This window comes from Rattus norvegicus, chromosome 10 (genome assembly GCF_036323735.1).
Source record: "Rattus norvegicus strain BN/NHsdMcwi chromosome 10, GRCr8, whole genome shotgun sequence".
Taxonomy (NCBI): Eukaryota; Metazoa; Chordata; class Mammalia; order Rodentia; family Muridae; genus Rattus; species Rattus norvegicus.
Window position 1 is genome coordinate 21,138,093 of NC_086028.1, and position 16,201 is coordinate 21,154,293.

At 48.1% G+C, this 16,201-nt stretch overlaps 1 protein-coding gene and 1 long non-coding RNA gene across 17 annotated transcripts in view; one reads left to right on the forward strand and one right to left on the reverse strand.

Annotated features, from left to right (window-relative positions):
• Positions 1-16,201, reverse strand: part of Tenm2 (teneurin transmembrane protein 2) — a 1,136,292-nt gene that overhangs the window by 153,383 nt on the left and 966,708 nt on the right. For all 15 annotated transcript variants that reach the window (XM_039085070.2, XM_063268320.1, XM_039085069.2 and 12 more), the window contains 2 exon segments: positions 7,740-7,935; positions 521-622 (listed from right to left, as the gene is read on the reverse strand). In XM_039085070.2, the coding sequence (XP_038940998.1) occupies positions 521-622; positions 7,740-7,935 (298 nt within the window).
• On the forward strand, positions 5,189-8,107 carry LOC120095252 (uncharacterized). Of its 2 annotated transcripts, none has more exons than XR_005490629.2 (2): positions 5,189-7,418; positions 7,713-8,107. It is a non-coding gene; the product is annotated as an uncharacterized LOC120095252 (long non-coding RNA). The 2 variants fall into 2 exon arrangements; XR_005490630.2 differs by having other exon boundaries at positions 5,189-7,407.

Genomic DNA, 16,201 nt, shown 5'->3' on the forward strand with positions numbered 1-16,201 from the left:
TGCAGCCCCTAAATTCCCTGTTCTTCAGAAAGTCGTTTTCTTTCTTCAATCACCTTCCCCCCAAGAATCCCAAGGCCCCAGCCATTCTTTGCAAAGCAGCCTAGATAAATTAATAATACAATTTAAAACCAATTCCACGAAGATAAATAGCACTTCCTAGATTAAGAGTGTAGCTGGCCAGAATGAATGAAATTTACTAACCCTGAGATGCTTAATCTTCCATTACATAGAAGCTAATGATTATAAGAGAGGAGTGATGGTAATTCACTTCTGCTTTTACAGGAAACCCGACCATCTCATTTTTAGCAAATCTTTCTTCTCAGCACACCTCAGTGCCAAGGCTGACTGCCTTCCTCCTATAGGCACACTAGCCACGGTTATATATCAAAACCGGCTCCTTGCCAAATGGGGAGCCTTTGCGCATGCGTGTGTTTACAACGCCCCAGTGCAGAAGACTTATTGGGAGAGCCACCGGGGCTCTCCTTCTCTTACCCCTCTGCAGGGAAGCGGTGACACCTACCTTTAGCGCAGTCTGCACCTAGGAATCCTGGGAAACAGTGACACAGTCCAGACACGCATTCGCCGTTCCCGTGGCAGTTTCGTGGACAGTCCTGCACTGAATCTGAAAGAGAGAGATCAAGCAATGACCTTCTCCTCTGCTCTCGGGCAGTCATTGAGTAATCAGTCAGCTGCCATTTGTAAAGACCCAAGAGGGGGTGGCAAGGGCCAGGAGTGGGCGAAGTAAGAGAACACGGAAGGAAAGGTCAAGGGTAATATGAGTACTGAGTGGGAGAAACCGGCACTCTGCCGGTGCTACCCACACCGGGCCGCAGGGAGAGGAAGACAGAGTTTTAATTCTTTTCATTTTATTAAGATTTATTTATATTTTATGTGCACGAGTGGTTTGCCTGCTTATATGTCAGTCAGTGCACTGTATGCATGTAGTACCCATGAAAGCCAGGAGAGGGTGTTGGATTCTCCGGAACTGGAGTTACAGGTAGTGGTGAGTTGCCATGTGAGTGATGGGAACCAAAGACAGGTCTACTGAAAGAGCAACGAGTGCTCTTAACTGCTCAGCTATCTCTCCAGCTCCCTTCTGCTCTCTTCTTGTTTGTTTCTTTTAGAAGAAACTGTCTATTTGGATTTAAATACTTTGGAAGTTTCCACATCTGAATATTAGTCTTTTTTTTTTTTTAGCACTGTGTCCTCTCCATCTACCACGCCTTCACCCTGGTGGCACTCCGCTGATTCAAGCTGTGGCTGGAAATATGGGGTCTAAGAGTCTAGCCTAAGGTATAGAGGGTCAGGCAGGTGTTCCTATCTTAGACTTGTAATGCAAAACTGCTCCCTGCTCTTAGGAATTAAAATATAGGAAAAGTCCAAACAGTTACATGCTGCATGAGATGTTTGCTCAGTGCTGGACAACATATATGGGAGTGTGGGCGCATGGCTCAGTGCTCTCTCAGCCTTTTCAGCTTGTATAAGAGCTATAGAGTGTCTATGGCAGGGTGAAATGAAACACTTCTTGAGCATATCCCTATCATGAGTGATGTCTGGCTATACTTAAGTCTGACATTCACCTATGCATGTTTCAGGGGTCGGCAAGGAGCAGGTTTTGTCTTTTACACAGTCTTTTTCTTCCCAACCTTTTCTGTGTATGGATCTTTTGTCTGCATGCATGTCTGTGTACCATGGGTGTGCAGTGTCATTGGAAGCCGGAAGGAGTCAGTCCCAGGACTGACTTGCCTGGGATACTGGGTTAGTAGATGCTTGCCAGTGGCCATGTGGGTGCTGGACATTGAGTCTAGGTCCTTTAGCAGAATAGCCAGTGTTCTTGACCTCTGAGCCTTCTCTACAGCTCCCCTCCCCCACAATGGTCTTTTAAATTTAATTTTTGTGGTCCTTATTTTCCATGAACATCACTTAGTCTGTGCCCGCTCTGCCCTGTACAAAAGCCTCTCCCTCACAGCCTGCCTTCTCCTCGCACTCTCATTACATCTCTCGAGGGATCATTTTGGGACCGTTGGTTCAGATGGACATAGAAATGGGTGTGTTCTTTCAAAGTACTCATTTTTGTTTCAAATTAAAGCAAAGCCCACCTACAGATTCCAAATGTCTAAGATGATAAAAGGAAAATATACAAGCCAGTAGGGTCGACGTACAACAGGATCCAACCCCAGGAACGGAGGGCAGTAAGTTGGTGATGGGGTCCCATTTAGGAGTCACATGAGTGACGTCAGGAAGTTCTGCAGCTGAGTTCCTCACACATCCCTTCCCTGTACTGGGCACTCACACCACGCATTGCAGCCCTCCTTCTATGCCACTCCCTAGCCCTGTTCCTCTGGAACCCAGCTGGTCTTGGTTTCTGGTGCTAGTGGATTTGTTTCTTTTTCTTTCCAAAGCTCCGTAAAGATGATCGAGCTGGTTTTCTCGGTGTCTGGCTGTTCACAGTCCAGCTACAGTTCCTTTGGGTGAGCTCTTTGAAGGGCTGGGAAGCAGGCGAAGGTACCTATGTATGTTATGAGCTCATCACTTATTTAAAGGACATCGTGTGCTTCTGCAGACACCAAAGTCAGGAACTTCATGTAGGGTTGGCGGACTGTTCTCTCTGGGTTTGCTCTGCTTCTATATGTCTTGGGAACAGAGGCCTATACTGTTGGGGTATTCTGTAGTCCTCCTGAGCATCCATTCAGGGGTATGCATGGCCTCGGCAGACAAAGGAAATATTTCGTGAGAGTAAAGGACAGGATCACTAGGCTTACTAGAGAGGACGGTCTTTCTCTGGATAAGTGAGGCTACTACCCATGCTAAGATCCAGCCTCAGTAAAGCGTAGGGCTTCTTTCATGCAAGGCAACACTATATATATCCACTAGGTCCTCTCCTGATACCCTGTGGACACTGGAACTTGAAATCTGCAATGTGATGGCTATAGAAACCCATTGTCTGTGATCTTGGCGTTTTGTGTACGTGTGTGTGTGTGTGTGTGTGTGTGTGTGTGTGTGTGTGTGGTGCATACATGAACATGTATGTGCATGTGGCGGGTGCAGGTCCGTGTTGGGTGTCTTTCTCTGTTGCTTTTCACCTTATATTTTTTTTCCTCACTGAATTCCTAGACTGGCCAGCCAGCAAGCTGCAGGGATCCTCTCGACTCTGTTTCCTTAGCGCTTGGACTCTATGTGCTCGCTGGAGTTTTAGGTGGACGTTAAGAATTGAACTCAGGTCCCCGCACTTGTGGGGCAAGTGACTTATTGGCTGGAGACATCTCACAAACCCACCCTGCAGCCTAATGCCTTTTGGTAACACCCAGGACAACAGTGACAGACTAATGTGTGAGCTTGTACTTAGGGTCAGATCTCAGACTTGTCAGTCTCAACACGGGGCACAGTGCATTAACTGAGCACCTATTATGTGCCAGGAGCTGGAGTGCCCTTGGTGAATAATACAGTCTCTACCCTCATAATACCCTCCACTGTCATAGAGAATATAAGAAACTCTGCCTTCCCCCCATCAAACAAGTGAGTAAAAATTACAGTAAGTTCTTTGCAGAGAGTAGGGAATCAGCAGTTAACAGGAGGAAGCCCTTAAAGGGGGTGAGTGAAGTGGGCCTCCCTCTTTCACATGGTGCTGAAGAAGATTGAACTGTGACGGCTGAGGAACTGGTGGAAGAGAATTCTGGGTAGGTGGAACAGCTTACGCAAAGGCTCTAGGGTGGGAAAGAGGTGAAGTGAATCCAAAAGCAGAGTGATGTGAGTTTGGAGAAATCTAGGAGGAGGCGGGGATGGATTGTCCCCAGTCCACCAGAGAAGTCAGATCCTACTTTGGGGCTATCAGAAGTATGTGAACACTCTAAACAGAGGGACGCCAGCACTTAGCTTACAGTTTTGGAAGTTGCTCCCCCCATGAGGTAGGGGCTGCTCCCTCTGGTCATACATGTGTGACTGGGTGCTTCGGTAGACGTGGATCACTCTAGGGCCAGCGTTCCCAGTTTCCAACTTTATATCTTTAGGTCTAAAACAGCAAGGGGCTAGGAAACTCCTTGTCACCATGGTTGTGGATAAGGGGACAGAGGTCTCTGCATGCTCTCCACTTGTCTCGGGACCCAGCTGGGGACATTCCTCCTTATGTCTTAGCTTAGACGTCATTCAGTATCCAGGTGGCTTGTTTTCGTCAGTGTGAGCTTCGGGTCTCTTTGGCTCTGCTACTTCTTTCGCTGCCTCGTGGTGGTTTATCTTTAATTTGTTTTCAAGCATTCTCATTTCTGATTTCAGGATGAGGCCAGACGCCGTCAGTCCTGGAGGTTCTCAGTGTCTGGCACATAGTAGGCATGTGATGAGAAGCCCCAGAAGTGTGCTGATATGTGCACACCCCCATGCTTAAGAAGGTAGAGAATCGTGAATGAGCAAAAACTGCAAAGAAGGCTTACTCACTGTTCCCATTACTTTTCCTGAAGTCTTACATATGAAACATATCTTATTGTTTTTGAGGGGGAAATCCCCCACGCTGATGCTAAAGTATAAAAGGACTGCCCTTTTCAGTCCCCTTCCTCAATTATACACACTTGCTACCTTCGGATCAACATGGTTTAAGCTTTCCTGTGGAGAAACAGTAGAGGTGAAGCCGTGCCTGGGAATTCAGAGAGGGTTTTAATTGTTGTTTGCAGCAGTGAGATTTGAAACCAGGGCCTTGCGCGTGCTAGGCAGGTACTCTACCCTCTTCCCGGCTCCTGGAACTGGGGTACTCAGTGGAGGTTCACACTGAGCTTCTAGAACACCCCTCCGTGGTTCCCAGAAGGATGCTCATTCCTGCAGGGCAGGCTGCATCTCAGGAGAAGATGGCAGAGTCCTGAGTCATGGGTATATTTAGCGAGGTCGCCTGACACCCGTCTAACACTTCCCTTCTATTTCCCATTTCGGGGGTGGGTGTGTGTGTTTTTGTCCTCCTGGCTGCTCTCTGTGGAGGGTGTTTTGATGATAGGTGTGTGGGAAAGGACTTCCGGACCCAACCAAACACTGTTCTTTCCCCACATTTCAGACCAATTGCTATCATTGCTCCATCAAGATGTCTGCCCAGCTATTAGGCTGATCTCTGTTGACTCTCTCTGTCTGAGCTATACAGCTTTGATGAGGGGGATCCTCTGGGGAGAATTGCTATTTCCAGCTTTGACAGGCAGGGAGGGTAATAGCTGGGGGGTGGGGGTAATCTTCACACTACCTGTCCACACAGGGTGAGGAAAGAGGGCAGATGCTATTACGAAGTAGCCAGGTCCCCGGAAAAAGCTGCTGGCTTAGGGGAATGAGATATGTATGGCTACTCCCCAGAGAAATCCACGATCAAGATATCACAGCTGTGTGAAGTCTGTGGCATAGCACAGCATTGGTCATGTGACCCTGGGTGGGTCCTTTCCCATCCTTTCAGCCTAGGCATCCTCCACCTCCGAAGGACAGAGAGACTGTGGCTTTCCCTCCCACTACGACTAGTCTTTGGGTTGGGCGAGCTGAAAGACATTGAAGGCACACAGAACTTCCGGAACATTCCTCCTCGTCCAACAACAAACGCTCTTTGAACTCCTAGCCAGGCATGCCCTCATGGCCACTGTTTCTTCCAGCACTTAGTGTTACTAAGGGAGTGATCATGTCTCTAAGACTCCCAAACAAACAAGCTGCTGTGCACTGCCTGCTCTGTCAGGTAGCTCCAGAACTGAAATACCTGCTGGCGAAAAGGGCGTCATTTCTCACGCCGTTCTCCTTACGGTAGTCCCAGAGCTGTTTCTTGTTCCTTCCACTGGGGAGTTAGTCTCTGCTGTTCTACTTCTCTCCCCTGTTGGGACCTAACATCACCCTAGAGATTTCCCATCTGTCGGGAGCTTCCTCTGTGACTTTGAGTAGACGAAGTTATGACATGGCTTTGGAGCATAGGTTGGCAAACTTTCCCTGTGAAGGGACAGATAGTAACTATTTAGGCTCTGTGGGCCATATGGTCCCTGTTGCAACGCTCAGCTCTGCTGTAACAGTGGGAAAGCTGCCACACACAACATGCAAACAGATGAATGTGGCCTCGTGCCAATAAAACTTTATTTATAAAAACAGGCAGTGGGCCAGATTCGACCCCTGGGCTACAGCATGCCAATTCCTACCCTGGAACATTTGGCTAGCCTCGGGAGGGCCCACTTTTCCTTAGCGGAGGAATAAGGATCAACCTCACACCTATGGTCACGCAGTCCTTCAAGGCACTTTCCTCAAGTCACAGGCTCTGTCCTTCAGGACTATTGGCCGTAGGCCAGGTGTGGCTCATTCACAGTGACCCTCATGTTAGCCTTTGGAATGTGGTCCTTAGGAGGTTGAGGCCCAGGCAACTCACTCAGCTACGGTGTATGAAGGGAGGAGGTCCCCTTTTCATGAATTTACTAACTCCAGACCTCTCCAGTAAATCCTGAATCCACAGTCAGAAGCGGCTGGGGTGACAGGATGCTGTGGCGAGATGCCCGAGGATCAGAAGGTAAGTCTATCCCCATGTTTCGGGACCCTGAGGCCTCAGGTAGCTCCACACAGGTCAGTTTACTCCTCAGTGTGGAATGGCACAGTCACCTGCTGGCTCCTGGAGCTTCAGTGGGGATCGGATATCGTCAGAGGGAGATAAAAACTCAGAAACTCATTAATGGTGACTGTGGCTCCTTGCAATGTTAGGATTCCGAAGGCTTTCTAGAAAACACGATTCTTTACAAGTAATCGCCCTTTCGGGGGTTTATCCGCATGCCGCAGAGGCAATCTGGATTAAACCTTAGCTTTTGTCTTTATACCTAATGAAAAGCGGGCCTAAAACGCATCCAAAGTGACAAGTGTTGAATTAGAGCATTTTGAGGTTTGCTTTCTTGGGAATAAATATAGGACTTTTAAAAACATCAGTGTCTTCTCCCTGATGTATTTTTAAGTTAAAAGAAAAAAAACCCTTTTTAAAAAAATTTTTTGACATATTCTCAATTCTTAAGAGGTTAGAGCTGATATGAATGGCCAGTGTTTCTTGGCTCTGCTATACACTTAGAAATAAAACAAGCCTTCTTTCTTCCTGATGGGAGCCCGCGAGTTGATCGTCTCTGTTTTATGAGAAGGAAAGGGAAGCATTTATAAGCCCAGCAATGTGCTCAATGGGGCATCGGAATACTTGGTCCCTCGTTGGTGGCTGTAGGGGGAGGCTTAGGAGGGATGGTTCTGCTGAGGAAATACATCACTTGGGATGGGCTTTGAGGTTTCCAAAGACTTGTGCCATTTGCAGTTCACTCTCCCTGCTTCCTGTTTGCTACTGCAGATGCGAGCCCTCAGCTCCCAGTTTCCGGTTCTGGTTGCCATGCTGCTTATCTGCTGCCACACTTCCCTGTTAGGATGGTGGAGGACTCTTATCCCTCTGGAACCGTAAGCCCCAAGTAAACCCTTCTTCCTATAAGCTGCCTTTGTCGTGGTGTTTTCTTACAGCAATAGAGAAGCAACTGTTCGTTATTCTCAGTTTGGACGAACACTCCTTGGCCCCAGCTGTCTGATTCAGACATCTGTGAGCATCCCCAGGCCTGGTAGTGACTCTCGCAGGTTTATATGGAATTCCCGTGCAGTCAGAGCCAAGCGGGTGGAATGGCAGAGACCCTGTAAGCTACAGTAGGCATTGTCAGGGTTGCTGAATCTTCTACCGAGAACGCCCATGGTTTTCATCCTACCCTTTACAGATCTTCCTCCCGGGACCCCAAACCTACCTAAGACAACCGTATTGAAGGAGACCATCTCCTTGTCCTTGCCGTCATTGTAGAAGGCGAGGTGCCACAGGCCCACATCCAAGTACTGCACGAACACAGCCTCGTTCTGCACCAGGGTCTGGATGCTCCGGCGTTCCCTGGGTGACTCGACCACACTCCACTTCTCCTTTCCGTCCAGGCGTTCCATGAAGTCATACTGTGGAGCGAGAGAGAGAGACAGGGCAATGTGTAGAGCAAGTTCTGGACCTGTACCCTCAGGCAGCACTGCCATCCTGCACATCGGCCGATGGAGAAGTACTTTTCACTACGCCCGTGTAAAATAAAGTAAGCCGGATATGTTGCGGTCACAGCTATCGGCTACCATCCATCACGCCGAGAATGATTATTACTAATTTATTTCATGGTACTGGGATTTGGATCCAGGGTCTTGCAGATGCCAGGCAAGAGCTCTGCTTCAGAACTATAATTCCATCCCTTTTCTGTTTCTATTTGGAGATGGAATCTTGAGAAGCTTCCTGGGTTGTCTTTGAACTTGTGATCCTCAGTCTCCTAAGTAGTTAGATTTATAGACGCTTGCCAATACTCCAGACTTCATTTTTATGTATGTTTTGGAATGCTGGGAACAAAACCCAGGGTCGTATGGATGCTAGGCAAATATTCTTCCTCTGAGCTACACTTTTACTCTGCATTTTTAATCCTATTACTGTCGGTCACAAGCTTTTACCTATTGCTATGAAATAAAAATAATTGTAAGGACCCCCCCCATGTGTGTGTGTTACAGAGAGAGAGACAGAGAGAGAGAGACAGAGAGAGAGAGAGAGAGAGAGAGAGAGAGAGAGAACAAATGCATGTATTCTTGCTGTTTTTGTTGTTGGATCGAGGAAACAGAGCCTTTCCCATGCTAGATAAGCACTTTACAGGAAGAGCTCTGTTCATATTTCACAGGTATAGGAGGAGAGCAAAGTCCAGAAAAAATCCAAGGATTTTGTTTAAACTCCTAAGCGGCAAAACAAAATTTGGACAAAGCTCTGTTCTGCTATAGTGCTATGCCTTCTTAGTGCCTGACCACAAATAAACCTCCATTTGGGTGTTGAGCTCTGTTGCAGTGGAAACCAGGTTCTAACTTGCTCAGGATGAGTGCACTACAGGTCAGACAGCTAAGGTTTATAGGGCTGAGGGAACGGGAGCACACAGTGTTACCCAAGACAGACTTGCTCCAAGTGCCAAGTGAGAGTGGGGGGGCCACTGGAAACCCTTTGAACAGTGACTGACGTGATCAAGCAATGTTTGGAGGAATTAGTTTTTGGAGGTAGGATATTCTGTAGGGAAAGGAAGTAAAATGGGAAAACGGGTTAGAAAGTGGACACTGCACACAGCCATGTGTGAGGTGAAAAGAGTTTGATGACAGTAAGTGAGGAGCAGGCACTAGAGGGACATTTTAAGGGAGAGAAGCCAGGAGTTGCCTATGGGCTGGACAGGGAAGATGCACGGGAAGGCAAAGAGGAATCCGATGTTTCTTCCTGTTGACAAGAAAATCGATGAACCCCCAGTAGAAATGGACTAATCTCAGAAACTCAAAGCCGCTGCCCAGAACAGTCCCCTTGCACTCTGACTCCCAGAGAAGACCCTGTGTGCCGGGCTCCGGCAGATAAAACAAAACAAACAAAAACCACCAACCCAGCTTTGCAGGATTAAGTGCTCCCTACTTTCCCCTTCGTGAAAAGAGTTCCATACACTGCAGAAATCAACCATACATACCCACCTCACACACACACACACACACACACACACCTCATACACACACATACACACACATACACACACATACACACACATACCCACCTCATACACACACACATACACACATACACACACATACACACACACATACACACACATACACACACATACACACACATACACACACACATACACACATACATACACACACATATACACACACATACACACACATACCCACCTCATACACACACATACACACACACATACACACACATACACACATACATACACATATACATATACACACACATATACACATACACACACATACACACATACACACACATACACACACATACACACACATACACACACACATGCACACACACACACATGCACACACACAATTTCATAGCTGGCAGCTCCAGGAATTGCCTAACTTCACATCTCCCTCCGTAGAGCTGTCCATTTCTCCCCACTGGATACGTGATCACCGAAAACAAAAGACTCAGTAATCTTAAGCATAATGTCTCTGCCATTAGACAAACCCCTGGTTGAATTGTGACTCCACACTTGCTTTTGCTTGACGTGGAGTCTATTTTTGTTCTCAGGGGTGATGGCACCTGAAGTTCAGGAATCCAGTTACGGGGATGACACAAGCTAATGCTTAGGGCAGTGCATCGGAGATAATTAGAATTTAAAAGAGTACGCAATGACTGAGGGCCACCTACTTGCAGACCAGAAGGACCCTGGGAGCAGCACACAGCTCTAGTTTTTCATATGGGGAATGAGATGGCTATTACTAAGAAGAAGAAATGGCCCACATCTCAGTAAATAAGTGTTTGTGTAGAGCTTTCCTCTGCCCCATACTTCTCTGGTCACCGTTGTCCTTATGGGCTGAAATAAATGATTGGGAGGGATGTGACAAACTGACACTGCTTCCAGGGACCTTTGTAACCAAAGCATTTGTTCCCTAGCAACCTTGTAAATGTCCAACCACGAGCACTGGTGTCTACAGACTGCTGTCAGCTAGAGCAATGGCTATAACTTCCTTGGTGGTGAGGTGAGAAGAATAGACTTCATTTGGGGTCCAAGTTATCACCCCCATGAGGAAAAGTTTGGGGAAGGTGATTACTCGTGTGAAGTCATTGCTCATGACTAATTTGGACATTAGTCATCTGGTGCAGAACTGCCTGGCCAGCCGAGGGACACAGAAATGGCTCAGGTCTATGGCGGGCCTTGCTGTCTGACCAATCAAATGGCCAGGGGAGAAGGCATTTTTCAGAGTGGAGGAAGGACATTTATTTGGGCTGGCTCCTTGGAGTCCTCCTGTCGAGGTTTAGAGTGCAGTTTTCATTTAAGGGGAAATCTGCCAGTTGTGGATTTTCAAACAAGGCACGGGTGGGAGGGCGAGAAGAGACACCGTGGCCGAGACACACGCCTTACTTCTGCATCCCCTTATGTCCTGCATGGCTTCCTAAGCTCTTATCATTCCCTAAATGAGACAATTGTTCTCATGCCCCTCATTAGTCCATGCAGAGAGATGTAAGCTGCAAGCCCAGGGATTCAGCGCCTGCTGGAGTGTTTAGCATGAGAACGCCAGGGTTCGCTTACTTGGGTCAGCCTCTGAGCTCTGCCTTCTTCCACTTACTTGCTGGGACTTTGTGTAAGCTATCAGAGGCCTGTGCCTCTGTCTTCTTGTCCTAATAACAGGCACAGAAATAGTGTCCACAGCAAAATACCGCTCTAAGAATGAACTGAACTGATATGCACGGTGCCTGGAACTGCGAGCACTATGTGTGCGAACCGTGCGGCCGAGACCTTAGCCGTCTTTATTAGAAGCCACTCCTCTATCAAATCTGCCTTCCTCGGGACCTGATACACGTTGGTTAAGTATCAGATGAATAAAATAGCAAGTTTGTGAAAGCATGTTATGGAGAGAACCAAAACGGGAATGAAATAAAATTTTGTCTCAAGTGGTTACTTTTGCTTCCCTCTTCTACAGCACTGTCTTAAATGGGAGGGAAGAGTAGAGCTGTAGGCAGCCTGGAATGACCAGTTAGAACACGTGTGTGACTGTAGGCTGTGGGCCAGACATCTGAAAATTTACAGCCATCACCGAGACTTTTGAGAGCTTCCCAGTTCATTGGCCTGATGATGTGTGCGGGCTCTGTACCTTATCTTGCGTCATTTCCCTTCCTTCTTTGACTCTGTAACTTGGCGGCCACTGTGGCAGAGATCATGATAGTTCTGTAGTCCCTTTATGGTAGCTGGGCATAGGACCACTTAGGACAGTGGAGCACAATGGAGCACAAGCCACAGATCCTTCCAATGCTGACATCAGGTGCCCAGGGCACTTCTCACATACCCTTTCTCTTTTCCTGAGGGTACAACCCAAGAGAGCAGTGCCCAGGGTAGCTGTGGCCTGGGTGTGACAATTAGCACCTGGAGGAGCCCCTGGAATTGTTGTCAGGACTCTCTATCCATAACCGCTGGTGAAACAGGCCTCTGAAATAGCATCGTGGATGTCTGAGCTCCAGTCTTCTTTCCCTTCCCTGCGTACTCCCCAAGATGGCTGCAGATTCTAACCAGGCAAGAAGGGGATGGCTCACCCAGGAGAATGGGGCAGAGTCATCCACTGGTGAAACTGAAACTGTTATCTGTTAGTGTCTTCTCCCAATTTGCCCAGGAGCATCTCGGTTGACACACCCGGTTCTCTTTCAGTGAAACATCTGGCTTCTCTACCCATAAGATAACACAGCAGACATCACGTGTTGCTGCTGCGATTCAGGGAAGGGCCAAAACCACAAGGTGGGTCTATAGAGCCAAGGGTAGGGACTGCAGTGCAGGACGGGGACCAGGAGCTGCAGGGTAGGGAGGCACGCTGGTTCAGGGTGCCTCTGCTCTCGAGGATGTGGCTTCCGGCAGCGATCTGCCAATGCAGTTGGCAGAGGGGCAACATTATCAGAACATCATCTCCAGAAGTCTGGCTACAGCTGCGTCTCCACTGGGGATTGATAACTTAGGCTCAGGACTAGGACCAGCTAATTCCTCTGTTCCGGGGATGTGTAGTGATCTATCCAGGAAATGGAGACGTACAGGGACCATGCTCTGTTTAGCCGGCTATAAAGGTCATGGCACGACACATTCTAATAGGCCTGTAGTTGTCCTGAAGGGCATTAGAAGCATGTAAGTCGGTCATACAGAAGAGACACGGGTGGCTTGCGGAGACAAGCCTGACGTACAAGGGGAGAAGGGAAACAGTCTAACAACCTAGAATAAACACTGTTCTTCTCCCTCAAAGTGTACTCTCTCTTTGTCTCTCTGTTTCTCTGTGTCTCTGTCTCTCTGTTTCTCTCTGTCTCTGTGTGTCTCTCTCTGTATGTGTCTGTCTTTGTGTGTGTCTCTGTCTCCGTATGTCTCTGTCTCTGTGTGTCTCTGTCTCTGTGTGTCTCTGTCTCTGTATGTCTCTATCTCCGTATGTCTCTGTCTCTGTGTGTCTCTGTCTCCGTGTGCCTCTGTCTCTGTGTGTCTCTGTCTCTGTGTGTCTCTGTCTCCGTATGTCTCTGTCTCTGTGTGTCTGTCTCTGTGTGTCTCTGTCTCTGTGTGCCTCTGTCTCTGTGTGTCTCTGTCTCTGTGTGCCTCTGTCTCTGTGTGTCTCTGTCTCTGTGTGCCTCTGTCTCTGTGTGTCTCTGTCTCTGTGTGCTTCTGTCTCTGTGTGTCTCTGTCTCTGTGTGTCTCTGTCTCTGTGTGTCTCTGTCTCTGTGTGCCTCTGTCTCTGTGTGTCTCTGTCTCTGTGTGCCTCTGTCTCTGTGTGTCTCTCTCTGTATGTGTCTGTCTCTGTGTGTGTCTTTGTCTTTGTGTGTGTCTCTGTCTCTGTATGTCTCTGTCTCCGTATGTCTCTGTCTCTGTGTGTCTCTGTCTCCGTGTGTGTCTGTCTCTGTGTGTCTCTGTCTCTGTGTGTCTCTGTCTCTGTGTGCCTCTGTCTCTGTGTGTCTCTGTCTCTGTGTGCCTCTGTCTCTGTGTGTCTCTCTGTATGTGTCTTTGTCTCTGTATGTGTCTCTGTCTCTCTCTGTTTCTGTCGTTGTCTCTCTCTGTCTCTCTGTCTCTCTCATGTTCTCTGACCTTGCAGAAATAACCCCAGCTAACATGCCACAAGAGGGTTGTGTCTGGGAGCCATCAGTCATGCCCCCGAACGGCGTGAAAACGCAACTTTTACGAGAGCTGGAGTGGCAGAGAAAGAAAGCACAGTAAATATTTGACTGATCCAATTATAAATCTCCCCAATTCTTGGCAGAGAGCGAGGAGGAATGGTAATTAAGATAACTTAGTGGGTTTCCAGAGGAGCTGGTGTAGAGAAGAGACACCCCCAATGGCTGAGCCTGAGCAGGGGCCTGTCACTTTCCCAGAAGGGAAAGCGGCCATCCACACGGAGGGAGCGCACAGCCCCCAGGTTGCTGCTGGAAGCCTCCAGAATACACACCTGCCAAAGAGGGCAAGGTTAAAGACAGACCCATTGCCCTTCAGGAAGATGTTATTACTGGGTCCAGGACCCCGGGAAACGAGAAAATAACTTTATTGTCACTTGGAACGTCTGCTTGCTTAGGGTTGACACAGACTGGGAAAAGCAATAAATGATGACATTTCCCAGAGCTAGCCTGCCACTCTGCTGCTCCCCTTGCGGCACACTGGCAGCAACCGTGGTCTCCCTCAGATGACAGGGCATACGCAGCAGGTGGTGGGATTGTTGGGGCGGGGGTGGGGTGCAGCCTGTGTAAGCTGGGACTGCTTCAAGTCCCCATTACCGTGCAGTCTGGCTGCATTCAGGAGCAGGAGTGACTTGGCACAGAAGGCCACTCAAGCCTTGTACATCTGTCTCTGCTACCAGCCAGGCCTGTGGCAAAGTGGGCCCAGCTGATTCCTCCTCTAGCTGATTCCTTTCTACTGACTTTCAATGGGGCTGCACAATGAGAGAGGGGTGGAAGGGCCATGGCTGAATCCCATAGTGGGTAAAGACTTGCTTGAGTTGGCCTGACTGTTGGGGCAAATCCGTCTTGGCTGAATCACTGAACCTAAAGCAAGTGGTTGAAAGGAGGACATCCCTCGGGCCACAATAAGAAGGTGCTTCTGGGCTTCTACACTGGGAACTGGGCTGCTTTTCCAGAACCAGGTAAGAATCAAGCCCTTTGAGACACAGAGAACCCATCAAGGGTCCTTAACACCAGGCACTGGGGAGGGTGGAATTCTTGATTCATCACTACATAGCTTCTTGTGGCAGCAAAAAAAACTTGTCATCAAAAATATGAGTTTATTTTTATTTAGTGCTTGCTTCTTCCCCCTCCCCCAACACAGGATCTCACCGTAGGGAGAATCTCTTATATAAGCATCACCTGTCAATAAAAATACCAATGAGCTGCGGCAGGAAATAGGAAGTGGGACACTGGCAGAAAGATTCTGGGTAATGAAATCGTGAGAGAATGAAAGGAGACATGGGGAGGAACACGGCGGGGATTCAAGAGACGCACTAGGGGAGACCCTGAGAGAGATGCTAAGGAAGAAGCAGATTGGGGCTGAAGGAGCGGTAACTAATCATGTGGAAGACGTAGCCTGAATGGGTTAAATAAGTTATGAGATAGAGAATGAGTCAAAGCTTGTGGCCAAGGCATTTACTAATAAATCAGTCTCAGAGTTGTCGTTCCGAGATCAGGGGCTGGGAGGAAAAGTGGATTTTTAAAAATTTTACAACTCACTGTGTAGCCCTGGCTGTCCTGGAACTCACACTACAGACCAGAACTCACAAAAATCAGCTTGCTTCTGCCTCCCAACTTCTGGGATTAAAGGCGGCTGCCACTACATCTGCCTTTTAAAAGTAGTATCTATATTATTTTTAATTATGTGCGTACTTCTGAAATTTTATTTTGCCTTGAGTCTTGCTATGTGTTCCAGGACAGATGGAAATCCATGGTTGTGTGATTTGAATGAGAATTGCTCCCATATTCTCATGCTTTTGAATGCTCAGTCCTTAGTTGGTGAAACTATTTGGGAAGGATTAGGAGGCGTGGTCTTGCTGGAGGAGGTGTGTCACTGGGGGTGGAGTTTGAAGTTTCAAAAACCCTTGACGTTCTCAGTCAGCTCTCCCTGCTTCGTGCTTCTGGATCAGTGTGAGCTCTCAGCTATTACTCTAGCTCCATGCCTGCCTGCCTGCCTGCCTGCCTGCCTGCTTGCCTGTCGCCATGTTTCCCACCATGATGATCATGGACTCTAACCCTCTGGGAGTGTGAACACACAAATGAAATGCTTTCTTTCCATAAGTTGCCTCGGTCATGGTGTCTTGTTACAGCAATAGAAAAGTAGCTAAGATAATGATATTCTGTCTCCACCTCCCAAGTCCTAAGATTATAGGAATATGCCACCATCCCTGGCTTCTGGCTGGCACTTGTGTCAGCTGTAGTGACAAATGTTGATGTGTGTTATCTCATTTCATGTTCCTAAACATCCCTGCCTTTGCTGTTTATCTTTGGAGGGACAATGGCTACAATGGGTTAGAGGATGCACCTCACACACTGGTGCAGGCAAGGCTTGAATTTGACTCGCAGGAAACAAGACAGTCACAGGCAGTTGCTTCACATTTTCCAAGAATCTATCTCTAGATGTCCACTTAGTTGGTAGCTGGCTTGGTTTGTGGGTCCTTTCAAGATGTCCCTGAAGGAAGAACTCAG